Genomic DNA, 13,868 nt, shown 5'->3' on the forward strand with positions numbered 1-13,868 from the left:
AGAGAGGTAGGAGAGAGAGAGAGGTAGGAGAGAGAGAGAGGTAGGATAGAGAGAGGTAGGAGAGAGAGAGGTAGGAGAGAGAGAGAGGTAGGAGAGAGAGAGAGGTAGGATAGAGAGAGGTAGGAGAGAGAGGTAGGATAGAGAGAGGTAGGAGAGAGAGAGAGGTAGGAGAGAGAGAGGTAGGATAGAGAGAGGTAGGAGAGAGAGAGGTAGGAGAGAGAGAGGTAGGAGAGAGAGAGGTAGGAGAGAGAGGTAGGAGAGAGAGAGGTAGAGGAGAGAGAGGTAGGAGAGAGGGGTAGGAGAGAGAGGTAGGAGAGAGAGAGGTAGGTGAGAGAGGTAGGATAGAGAGAGGTAGGATAGAGAGAGGTAGGAGAGAGAGAGAGGTAGGATAGAGAGAGGTAGGAGAGAGAGAGAGGTAGGAGAGAGAGAGAGGTAGGAGAGAGAGAGAGGAGAGAGAGGTAGGAGAGAGAGGTAGGAGAGAGGGGTAGGAGAGAGAGGTAGGAGAGAGAGAGGTAGGAGAGAGAGGTAGGAGAGAGAGAGGTAGGTGAGAGAGGTAGGATAGAGAGAGGTAGGAGAGAGAGAGGTAGGAGAGAGAGAGAGAGGTAGGAGAGAGAGAGGTAGGAGAGAGAGAGAGGTAGGAGAGAGAGAGAGGTAGGATAGAGAGAGGTAGGAGAGAGAGAGGTAGGAGAGAGAGAGAGGTAGGAGAGAGAGAGAGGTATTTTTTTATTTTTTTATTTATCCGTTATTTTACCAGGTAAGTTGACTGAGAACACGTTCTCATTTGCAGCAACGACCTGGGGAATAGTTACAGGGGAGAGGAGGGGGATGAATGAGCCAATTGTAAACTGGGGATTATTAGGTGACCGTGATGGTTTGAGGGTCAGATTGGGAATTTAGCCAGGACACCGGGGTTAACACCCCTACTCTTACGATAAGTGCCATGGGATCTTTAATGACCTCAGAGGCAGGACACCCGTTTAACGTCCCATCCGAAAGACGTCACCCTACACAGGGCAGTGTCCCCAATCACTGCCCTGGGGCATTGGGATATTTCTTTAGACCAGAGGAAAGAGTGCTTCCTACTGGCCCTCCAACACCACTTCCAGCAGCATCTGGTCTCCCATCCAAGGACTGACCAGGACCAACCCTGCTTAGCTTCAGAAGCAAGCCAGCTGTGGTATGCAGGGTGGTATGCTGCTGGTAGGAGAGAGAGGTAGGAGAGAGAGAGGTAGGAGAGAGAGGTAGGAGAGAGAGAGGTAGGAGAGAGAGAGGTAGAAGAGAGAGAGGTAGGAGAGAGAGAGGTAGGAGAGAGAGGTAGGATAGAGAGAGGTAGGAGAGAGAGAGGTAGGCGAGAGGTAGGAGAGAGAGGTAGGAGAGAGAGGTAGGAGAGAGAGGTAGGAGATAGGTATCCCCCTGCATACATGCACACTGCCCCAGGTGGGAGCCTTAATCCTGGGAGAGAGAGGGAGGTGGGAGGGGTCAGGGACCTTCTGAAATGAGGGCACATTTTTTAAGCACATGAATTAATACATTTAACTGACTCTGCCCTGACTCGGCTCCCCAGAGCTGGGCAGTGGGTTTTGTATTTCCTGTGTCCTCTCTGGGGTCAGGGGTCAGCTGATGACATAATGCACCAGATCAGGGGCTCGCTGGGTAGCCTTGTGTCGGCGACAGGGCGAGGTATAGTGAGATTGCGCTGGGTTGGTTGACAGAAAGACCAGAGATGTTGTTCCAGAACCTCACTCTCTAAGATGCGAGGCTATATATGATGATGACGGTTGCCTGAGCAACAAGCTACAGGACGTAGGATCTAACTGGTGTAATATAGAGAGGCCTGACTACACTGGAAGAGAGAAATGTATGCACAGCTAGGTGCTCTGATGACACAGACGTAGTCGTCCAAAGAAGAAGAATCCTCACATGTAGAGCCAATAAAGAGGTCAGGTTATGTTGGTCCGCCTCGCTAAAATAGCCTCATGAATAAACAGGGGATAATGAGTATGGGAGACGACGATAATTGGCAGTTTCCAGTTGCTATCTAACTAGAGTAGATGGAGCTATCATGGAAAGACCACAGAAGAAGTGTGAATACCCACAAGCACCTGCATGTCAGCCACTTGATCCCCTTTCGGAAGACCTAGTTTAGCTAGTTAACCAGTCATCCAATGATTCAACTAGCTACTGTCAACATACTGTTTACCTTTAATAATGTTTACGTACTGTATGTCTTCCCTTCTTCTTCTTCAGCCAGGCCGTCCCCTCCACTGGCATAGCAACTCGCATAGCAACTCACTTAAATACAGTCATTTGCCAGCATGAACCAATGACCACCACACAATCACGGACTGCATCCATCTGTAATGACACCTTCCTCATAATTGAGCCTAGTGCACCACTGTTGACCAGAGATGAATGGGATCTATATGGGGAATAAGGTGTAATTTGGGACCCGACCACACCATGGGGATTGGTTTGTTAGGTTGGTTATGTTCCTCACACAAACATTCCTCTGGACTGCAGCCCAGTGGTATCTATATTGACACAAGCTCTCCTGTCATCAAGTCTGTCACCAACTCAAGGTTGTGCATACAGTAATAACACCACACAATCATCTAACCATGTTCCTCCTACATACATACCTACTGTATCTCCAATGTAACTGATCCATGCAACACAATCTAGAAGTTAGAGCTGGGGGATATGGACAAAAATCCCCATCGTGATAAATTACCTCAATTAATGCTATAACCATAAATAGAATGATACGTTTATAACATTAATGTGAACCACAGTTTATAATATTAATGTGCACCACAGTTTATAATATTAATGTGAACCACAGTTTATAATATTAATGTGCACCACAGTTTATAACATTAATGTGCACCACAGTTTATAACATTAATGTGCACCACAGTTTATAATATTAATGTGCACCACAGTTTATAACATTGTGAACCACAGTTTATAACATTAATGTGAACCACAGTTTATAACATTAATGTGAACCACAGTTTATAACATTCATTAATGTGCACCACAGTTTATAATATTAATGTGCACCACAGTTTATAACATTAATGTGAACCACAGTTTATAACATTAATGTGAACCACAGTTTATAACATTAATGTGCACCACAGTTAATAACATTAATGTGAACCACAGTTTATAACATTAATGTGAACCACAGTTTATAACATTAATGTGAACCACAGTTTATAACATTAATTAATGTGCACCACAGTTTATAACATTAATGTGAACCACAGTTTATAACATTAATTAATGTGCACCACAGTTTATAACATTATTGTGAACCACAGTTTATAACATTAATTAATGTGTACCACAGTTTATAACATTAATTCATGTGAACCACAGTTTATAACATAAATGTGCACCACAGTTTATAACATTAATGTGAACCACAGTTTATAACATTAATGTGCACCACAGTTTATAACATTAATTAATGTGCACCACAGTTTATAACATTAATGTGCACCACAGTTTATAACATTAATGTGAACCACAGTTTATAACATTAATGTGCACCACAGTTTATAACATTAATTAATGTGAACCACAGTTTATAACATTAATTAATGTGAACCACAGTTTATAACATTAATGTGAACCACCGTTTATAACATAAATTAATGTGCACCACAGTTTATAACATTAATGTGTACCACAGTTTATAACATTAATGTGCACCACAGTTTATACCATTAATTAATGTGAACCACCGTTTATACCATTAATTAATGTGAACCACCGTTTATAACATTAATAAATGTGCACCACAGTTTATAACATTAATGTGCAACACAGTTTTTAACATTAATTAATGTGAACCACAGTTTATAACATTAATGTGCACCACAGTTTATAACATTAATGTGCACCACAGTTTATAACATTAATTAATGTGAACCACCGTTTATAACATTAATGTGCACCACAGTTTATAACATTAATGTGAACCACAGTTTATAACATTAATGTGCACCACAGTTTATAACATTAATTAATGTGAACCACCGTTTATAACATGAATGTGCACCACAGTTTATAACATTAATGTGCACCACAGTTTATAACATTAATGTGCACCACAGTTTATAACATTAATGTGCACCACAGTTTATAACATTAATTAATGTGAACCACCGTTTATAACATTAATGTGCACCACAGTTTATAACATTAATGTGCACCACAGTTTATAACATTAATGTGCGCCACAGTTTATAACATTAATGTGGACCACAGTTTATAACATTAATTAATGTGAACCACCGTTTATAACATTAATGTGCACCACAGTTTATAACATTAATGTGCACCACAGTTTATAACATTAATGTGCACCACAGTTTATAACATTAATGTGCACCACAGTTTATAACATTAATTAATGTGAACCACCGTTTATAACATTAATGTGCACCACAGTTTATAACATTAATGTGCACCACAGTTTATAACATTAATGTGCACCACAGTTTATAACATTAATGTGGACCACAGTTTATAACATTAATTAATGTGAACCACCGTTTATAACATTAATGTGCACCACAGTTTATAACATTAATGTGAACCACAGTTTATAACATTAATGTGCACCACAGTTTATAACATTAATGTGCACCACAGTTCACAACTATTATCCTTTAAACTACTACTACTAGTTTGATGGTTGTCCCATTAACAATCACCCATATTAGAAAACTTATTTCATTTCAAACTTCAATCAATCAATCAAATGTATTTATAAAGCCCTTCTTACATCAGCTGATTTCACTAAGTGTTGGTACAGAAACCAGCCTAGAACCCCAAACAGCAATGCAGGTGTAGAAGCACGTGTAGAACTTCACATTTCTCTAGTATAGGATACTTATCGTAGTGAACGGTAACAGCAAAATGCCTGTGATAAGTGATCGGTATGGTCGGTGTGGATCATTTGGGGTTTATCGTCCCAGCTCTGCTATAAGTATTGGTAACATCATCTAGAAGCATGTAGACACAGTAGAAGCAGAGCCACTAGCGGGGATACATGTTATAGATCTGCCTCCTATACCTTGTTCTCAATCAGCAACAGCTCACAGACCGTCACACACAGAGACCCACAAACACGACACACACACACATTCTGCAGATGAGAGAAGCAGCAATTATCAGACAGTTGTGTCGGAACTGTGTTGCTACTGAAGGCAGACGTACAGACACGGAGAGGGAGAGGAGAGTGATTAATGTACATGGAAACACAGCTAGGCTGTAACGTTACTGCTAATGTACCGGGCTGTGCATGCGTCTCTCCTTCCTCACTACATACACACACAGACACAGACACAGACACAGACACACACACAGACACACACACAGACACACACACAGACACAGACACACGTACAGACACACGTACAGGCTCATGCATTGCAACACATCCCATCTGTCTATCGATTAGTCTTCCTAATCACTCCAGTCTACCATCCATGTCCACATGCATGCTCCTCTCCCTCCCTCCCTCCCTCCCTCCCTCCCTCCCTCCCTCCCTCCCTCCCTCCCCCTCACCATCCCTCTATCCTCCAGCCCTGCGACCAGTGAGAAATCAAAAACAGCCAGTACCTGTAAATGAACCAGACACTCCTATTCATGGGGCCTAGCGATGGCCAGGAAGAAGAGAGGGAGAGATCCTCCTCGCCGCATCCCCCCATCGCCATTTCCCCCCCCCCCTCCTCCTCCTCCTTCTCGTCTTCCAGCGAGAGAGCAGCGAGTACGAGCCGAGGGAGGGGAGGAGAGGAGGAGAGAGCGATGGAGAGAGAGAGAGTGAGGGCCTAGCTCTCCCAGCCCCTTCATACTTAAGACAGACAGAGAACGAGGGAGCAGGAGAGAGATGGAGATGGTTCACTGTGACTGCGACACAGAGAGAGAGAGAGCGAGAGAGAGAGAGAGAGAGGGGAACAAGAGAGGGAGAAGGAGGGAGTGTGTGAGTGAGGGGGAAGATGGTTTAGCATAAAAAGGGAGAGAGATATGAGGTAATTTTGTGAGAGGGGAGAAAGAGCGGGCCAAGGGGTGATCGGGTTTGTTTGCTGAGTATGTGACTATTTCATACACCAACAGAATATAAAGAGAAAAGAGACGCACTGACGCGCACACACATACACACACTCAAACACATTCCTTTCTCCTATCTCTGTATATATCTCTCTCAGTGGTATTCACTGAGTCTGTCTATCACTGTTTTCCTCCTCAGTTATGATTCTCCATTCACAAGAACGGATGCATTTTGGATGAGTTAAGGCCATGTTCTGTTTGACTCCTCTCTCTTGCCGTAACTCACTCCAGATAGGGAGATACTGTAAAACGCACTGATTGTTGCTCTGAACTGCTGAGGCTTGCATCCTGTCATCACAATCACAATGTTTTTCACAACTCATATATGTATACAGGCTATTTATGATCATTATGATAGATGATTCATCTATTATCAAATTCACATAGAAATCTGACTTCTTTGAAAGCATGTCTAAGAAGCAGTAGATGTGTTCTATGTGTGCTATTTCTATGCTTCCCGTTCTTAAGTTGAGTTTTTTGCGTCTTTTACTCTCAGTTTTGTACACCAGCTTCAACCAGCTGAAAATACTACAGTTTTTTTACACCAGCTTCAACCAGCTGAAAATACTACATTTTGGGTTATTGATAATGTATTTCACAGAGGTTTAGATGGTACAATGATTCTCTACACTATGCATTGCTTGTTTTGTCAAAATGAACTGAAATCAGGAGAACTATTAGAATTTTAGCAACCAGGAAATAGTCGAGAGATTTCTGCATATTGCACCTTTAATAAACCAAATATAGACAACACGTGAATTCTTTATTCTCTCTCTCTTTTTCCCATCTCCTACCTCTTTTCACCACCTGTCAACCTATGTCTTCCTCCCATCTCACGTCTCTACCATTTCCCCATTTCTGTCATCTTTGCACTCGTTTTGTCATACCCCTCTTCCGTCCTCTCTACTTCAGTGACCCTACATGCCCTTAGATCACTCTTAACATCTCCCCTCCCCCGTGGCCTTTAATCAACACACACACATGTACACAGTCCCCTCCCCTCTCCTCCTCTTTCCTCTCTCACATTGTCTGTAAACAAAGCAGAGCGCATGAATGAAAAGAGGAGAGCGAGGCAGGGAAACGGGAGGAAGGAGACGCATAAAGACAGACAGGAAGAAGAAGAGGGATTCAGCTGGGGATGAGCAGCAGAAGGAAGAGAGAGAATTAGAGCGAGAGAGATTCTCTTCAAAAAGGCACTCACATCATCTCTGTCAGTGCTTCGTTCGATGTATGTCGATGTTGTCTTCTGTCGCCTTTCCCTCCCTCCCTCCCTCTCTGCCTCCCTGTCTCTCGCTCAATCTCCCCCTCTCTCTCCCCCTACCTCTCTCTGGTGCCTTTCTGCCTTCACTGCCTATTGCTGTTCTTCTCCTCTCTCTCCTTCCCTCCCTCTCTTTTTGTTTCTCTCTCTGCATGTTAAGCTATACTGCTGTGAATTTAGTGTATGGCCGCGCGCGTGTGTGTGTGTGTGAGGGAGGGAGAGAGAGTGAGAGAGAGAGAGAGAGAGAGGGACAGAGGTAGAGAGAGAGAGGGAGAGGGAGAAAGAGAGATTGAGTGAGAAAAACGAGAGAGCGGGAGAGAGTGAGAGAAAGAGAGTGAGAGTGAGAGAGGGAGAAAGAGTACAAGGGGGAGGGGGCAAGCGAGTGAATGTTGGCAGGTGTTTGGTCATGTTAGTGTGTGTGACTCATGTGTGTGTGGTCATGTATGTGTGACTCATGTGTAACTCGTGTGTGTGGTCATGTGTGTGTGACTCATGTGTGTGTGGTCATGTGTGTATGAGTGTATGTGTGCATGAGTGTTCACCTATAATGTAAAACGTACAATGTGCACCAGAATGTGATTTGAAAGCACCTCTTGTGATGGAGGGCAATAATCCACTCTTCTCCAGAATGTGTGTGTGCTTCCTTGTCCCTATTTCACAGACCGCTGCCCCAGAACAGTTGTCATGTGTGTTACTAGGGGAGTTCACTGCCATGGGCTCTGAGACACAGGGAGAGAGGGGGCACGGAGGAGGGAGGCTTATTTGGATGGAAGAAGAGAACAAGGAAGGAAGGAAGGAAGGAAGGAAGGAAGGAAGGAAGGAAGGAAGGAAGGAAGGAAGGAAGGAGACAAGTAAAGGAGTAAAGAAGGGAGGATAAGGTCAAATAGGGAGAAAGGAGGAATGGATTGATAAAGATGGACACTAGGGGTGAAAATGTATAGAGGGAGAACATCTCTCCCTGATCATCTCTCCTCTTCCTCTAATCCTTGTTAATGTAATCGCTGTGCCACAATATAAATTTAAGCCATTCATTTAGCTGACTGCCGTCTCGACCGAGCCTTGTTAAACTGTCACAGCTAGTCAGAGCAGTAAAAGCTTGCTTCATTAGACAGATCAGGAGGTGTACAAGATCTCTTACTGTCAATATAAAAACATCTTCCATCTAAAAGCGGATTGAAAGGTGATGAGGTGAAAGTGGGAGAGAAAGGGGGGTTGTTCATTCACGTCTATTTCCTCTCCTGCGTTCTCTCTCCCTTTTCTCTTCTTCGTCTACTTCTACATAGTGTAGAATCTCTCCTCTTCACCTCCTTTCTTGCTCTGTTCATCCCTCTCTCCCTCCAGAGTGCCCTTCACTGTCTGTTCTCCAGATGGAAACACCACAGGGGAGGGAGGGTGATGGAGAGAAAATTAAAAAGAACAGGGGGTGAGTAAAACAGTGATGAATAAAAATAAAGAGAGCGATAGAGAGAGAGAGGTGGAAGGGGTGACAAAGCCAAATATAGAAGAGTGGAAAAAAGCAGGGTGAGATGGATCCACACTAGTGCTCTGATAAAAACAGACTTAGCAGTGAGTTAGCATTGAGTTAGCAGTGAGTTAGCAGTGAGTTAGCAGGGAGTTAGCATTGAGTTAGCAATGCGTTAGCAGTGAGTTAGCAGTGAGTTGGCAGTGAGTTAGCAGTGAGTTAGCAGTGAGTTAGCATTGAGTTAGCATTGAGTTAGCATTGAGTTAGCAATGAGTTAGCAGTGAGTTAGCAGTGTCACAGACTTTTTTTATTTATTTTTTTTATTTCACCTTTATTTAAGCAGGTAGGCTAGTTGAGAACAAGTTCTCATTTACAACTGCGACCTAGCCAAGATAAAGCATAGCAGTGTGAACAGACAACACAAAGTTACACATGGAGTAAACAATAAACAAGTCAGTAACACAGTAGAAAAAAAAAAAGGGGAGTCTATATACATTGTGTGCAAAAGGCATGAGGAGGTAGGCGAATAATTACAATTTTGCAGGTTAATAACACTGGAGTGATAAATGATCAGATGGTCATGTACAGCTAGAGATATTGGTGTGCAAAAGAGCAAAAAAGTAAATAAATAAAAACAGTATGGGGATGAGGTAGGTAAAAATGGGTGGGCTATTTACCGATAGACTATGTACAGCTGCAGCGATCGGTTAACTGCTCAGATAGCAGATGTTTGAAGTTGGTGAGGGTGATAAAAGTCTGACTGACTGACTAAACAACCTGGAGTTTTATATCGTATCAGGTACATTTGTTTAAATATCCCTGATGTGGGTGTAGAAACGTTTGTGTGAGTTTCCATGTAGGTGTCAGTCGCTTGGTAGAGCACGTAAGTCTAAATGAAATTACGCAAAATAATGAATGCTTTTGTGTGTGTTTGTGTTGTCAAGATGGCAGTGTGTTTATTTCCAGGACCGTTAAATTGGTTTGCCTCATAACAGAGCCTCTCTGAGCTGCCACGCAAAAACATGACATTAAAGAGAGGGACATTACATCACTAGGTGTTAATGAGAGGAGTTACACTCCGAAGTGTCAACGTAGCGATCTAGAAGTCAACAACAACGACAACATAATCAACAAGCACATCAGTAGAGGCCACGTCGATGACAGTCTACAGAAGTTCAGATATCAGACTAGTACTGTATGTAACTTCAGATATCAGACCAGTACAGAATGTAACTTCAGATATCAGACCAGTACTGTATGTAACTTCAGATATCAGACCAGTACTGTACGTAACTTCAGATATCAGACCAGTACTGTATGTAACTTCAGATATCAGACCAGTACTGTATGTAACTTCAGATATCAGACCAGTACTGTATGTAACTTCAGATATCAGACCAGTACTGTATGTAACTTCAGATATCAGACCAGTACAGTATGTAACTTCAGATATCAGACCAGTACTGTATGTAACTTCAGATATCAGACCAGTACTGTATGTAAACTTCAGATATCTGACCAGTACTGTGTGTAACTTCAGATATCAGACCAGTACTGTACGTAACTTCAGATATCAGACCAGTACTGTATGTAACTTCAGATATCAGACCAGTACTGTATGTAACTTCAGATATCAGACCAGTACTGTATGTAACTTCAGATATCTGACCAGTACTGTATGTAACTTCAGATATCCGACCAGTACTGTACGTAACTTCAGATATCAGACCAGTACTGTATGTAACTTCAGATATCAGACCAGTACTGTACGTAACTTCAGATATCAGACCAGTACTGTATGTAACTTCAGATATCAGACCAGTACTGTACGTAACTTCAGATATCAGACCAGTACTGTATGTAACTTCAGATATCAGACCAGTACTGTACGTAACTTCAGATATCAGACCAGTACTGTATGTAACTTCAGATATCAGACCAGTACTGTACGTAACTTCAGATATCAGACCAGTACTGTATGTAACTTCAGATATCAGACCAGTACTGTATGTAACTTCAGATATCAGACCAGTACTGTATGTAACTTCAGATATCAGACCAGTACTGTATGTAACTTCAGATATCAGACCAGTACTGTACGTAACTTCAGATATCTGACCAGTACTGTATGTAACTTCAGATATCCGACCAGTACTGTATGTAACTTCAGATATCAGACCAGTACTGTATGTAACTTCAGATATCAGACCAGTACTGTACGTAACTTCAGATATCAGACCAGTACTGTACGTAACTTCAGATATCAGACCAGTACTGTATGTAACTTCAGATATCAGACCAGTACTGTACGTAACTTCAGATATCAGACCAGTACTGTACGTAACTTCAGATATCAGACCAGTACTGTATGTAACTTCAGATATCAGACCAGTACTGTATGTAACTTCAGATATCAGACCAGTACTGTATGTAACTTCAGATATCAGACCAGTACTGCATGTAACTTCAGATATCAGACCAGTACAGAATGTAACTTCAGATATCAGACCAGTACTGTATGTAACTTCAGATATCAGACCAGTACTGTATGTAACTTCAGATATCAGACCAGTACTGTATGTAACTTCAGATATCAGACCAGTACAGTATGTAACTTCAGATATCAGACCAGTACTGTTTGTAACTTCAGATATCAGACCAGTACTGTATGTAACTTCAGATATCAGACCAGTACTGTATGTAACTTCAGATATCTGACCAGTACTGTATGTAACTTCAGATATCAGACCAGTACTGTACGTAACTTCAGATATCAGACCAGTACTGTATGTAACTTCAGATATCAGACCAGTACTGTATGTAACTTCAGATATCAGACCAGTACTGTACGTAACTTCAGATATCTGACCAGTACTGTATGTAACTTCAGATATCTGACCAGTACTGTACGTAACTTCAGATATCAGACCAGTACTGTATGTAACTTCAGATATCAGACCAGTACTGTACGTAACTTCAGATATCAGACCAGTACTGTATGTAACTTCAGATATCAGACCAGTACTGTACGTAACTTCAGATATCAGACCAGTACTGTATGTAACTTCAGATATCCGACCAGTACTGTACGTAACTTCAGATATCAGACCAGTACTGTATGTAACTTCAGATATCAGACCAGTACTGTACGTAACTTCAGATATCAGACCAGTACTGTACGTAACTTCAGATATCAGACCAGTACTGTATGTAACTTCAGATATCAGACCAGTACTGTATGTAACTTCAGATATCAGTAGATCACCCAAACACAATCCATCACACAGTAGATCACCAAATCACAATCCATTGCACAGTAATTCACCCAATCACAATCCATGGCACAGTAGATCACCCAATTAAAATCCATGGCACAGTAGATCACCCAATCATAGTCTCTTGTGGATCACTTCCACACATACAACACAGGTGAGGTTAATACAGTATATTACCCATAGTCCCAAACACAAGTTGACGCAGTACTGTAGATCACTCTAACAAAGCCCATCTTACAGCTACCCAACTCACTCCAACATACCCCAAGCATATCCAGGGCAAGATCACTCAACTCACTGACTTCCAGGTAGACCTCTGAGTATGACACTATAGAGAAAGAGAAAGTCTCCCCATCCTTACCTGGGAGCGTCGAAGCTGTCGTAGGAGCCCACGGTGTAATGGCGGAACAGTCTCTTGGCTTTCTCACTGCGGCTCTCTAAAACACACGACCACAGTGTTATCAGCATGATGGCTGCCTGCCTGCCACACTGACCAACAGTGTCACTACAGTCACACGCTGCTGTTAGACTACAGCCTGAACCTCGACAGTAAACGTCTCTCTATTGAGTCTCTAGATACAGTCAAACCAGCTGTGTTTACCACTGCCTTAGGCCTTAGTGGTGGGCAGACACCACTACTACGACTAGTGTAGGACCTTCCTTCCCTGTCAACTCACACCTTGCTTCTGCTGCTCTAATCATTCTGAGAGTCTAGAGTGTTACTTCCCCAGTGTTACTACCTAACTGTAGACCTCCTGCTAAATGTTTTATGCCTGTGTGTCTGTGTGTAGCAGCCAGAGCTGCCGTGTGTGTGTAAGTGTGTGTGTGTGTTTTTCTGACCAATGAGAAGGGAGAGAGAGAGGCACGCTGCGTGTGTCTGCAGGTGTGTGGTCAGGGCCTCACCTGAGCGGTTGTCCTGGCTACGGACTGCCACTTCCTCTACACAGTCTGAGGGGAACCAGCCGGTCCGTCCCTTAACCGTGCCCTCCCAGAACCCTCCCTCGCCCACACTCAGCACTGCATGAGGGGACAGGAAAGAGCGTCGCACGTCAGAGCCATTACCTCACACAGTCAGTATACACAAAACAACATATAGGCACAAACAACAACAAGGAAATAGCCACAACATGTAAACACACACAGAGGAATGTAAACACACAAACAGGCATGCAAACCTCTCTACGTACTCACCAAGACATACATACCTGGAAACACCTTAGACTCACTCACAGACACACACATATTCATACCTGCAGACATTGAAGACAAGGACAAACAAGGACCTTATACTCTCATTAAGACAGGTAGACAGCATCCACTAGACAGACTCATACATACACCACTCACATCAGCAGACAGAGACCTAGCCTGGGTACCAGCATGAACATTTCATCTCCTGGGCAGATGTATCAGGCTGGCACCCAGGCTAGCAAACACTTTGAAAAAACACCCAGCCAGACAGTCACACAGCCATTCTCTGACACAGACACACTAAACACACACACCTTTGACTTTGTCTCCCTTGCTGATGCTAATCTCTCTGTCTCCCTGGGCGGAGTGGGAACGCGTGGCCACAAACACACGTCCTGGGACGGCGCTGTAGAGACGCCTCCGCTGGCCCCCTGCTGCCGTAACCGTATTGCTGCTGACAGACCCCACCCTGGCCAGAGGGGGGCAGCGTTCAGCATACAGCACATACAGCACAGTACACAACCAACTCAGTGGCCTTGTGGTTAGTGTCTGCCTT

General features: G+C 43.1%; 1 protein-coding gene across 1 annotated transcript in view; it reads right to left on the reverse strand.

Annotated features, from left to right (window-relative positions):
• LOC110485205 (SH3 and multiple ankyrin repeat domains protein 1) overlaps window positions 1–13,868 on the reverse strand; it is a 58,770-nt gene that overhangs the window by 18,452 nt on the left and 26,450 nt on the right. The window contains exons 12-14 of the mRNA XM_090196904.1: window positions 13,627–13,781; window positions 13,025–13,138; window positions 12,483–12,558 (exon numbers count right to left, since the gene is read on the reverse strand). Coding sequence (XP_090053030.1) covers window positions 12,483–12,558; window positions 13,025–13,138; window positions 13,627–13,781 — 345 coding nt within the window. The remainder of the gene's footprint in view (window positions 1–12,482; window positions 12,559–13,024; window positions 13,139–13,626; window positions 13,782–13,868) is intronic.

The sequence above is a fragment of the Oncorhynchus mykiss genome, chromosome 13 (genome assembly GCF_057628025.1).
Source record: "Oncorhynchus mykiss isolate SJ-2025 chromosome 13, ASM5762802v1, whole genome shotgun sequence".
Lineage (NCBI taxonomy): Eukaryota > Metazoa > Chordata > Actinopteri > Salmoniformes > Salmonidae > Oncorhynchus > Oncorhynchus mykiss.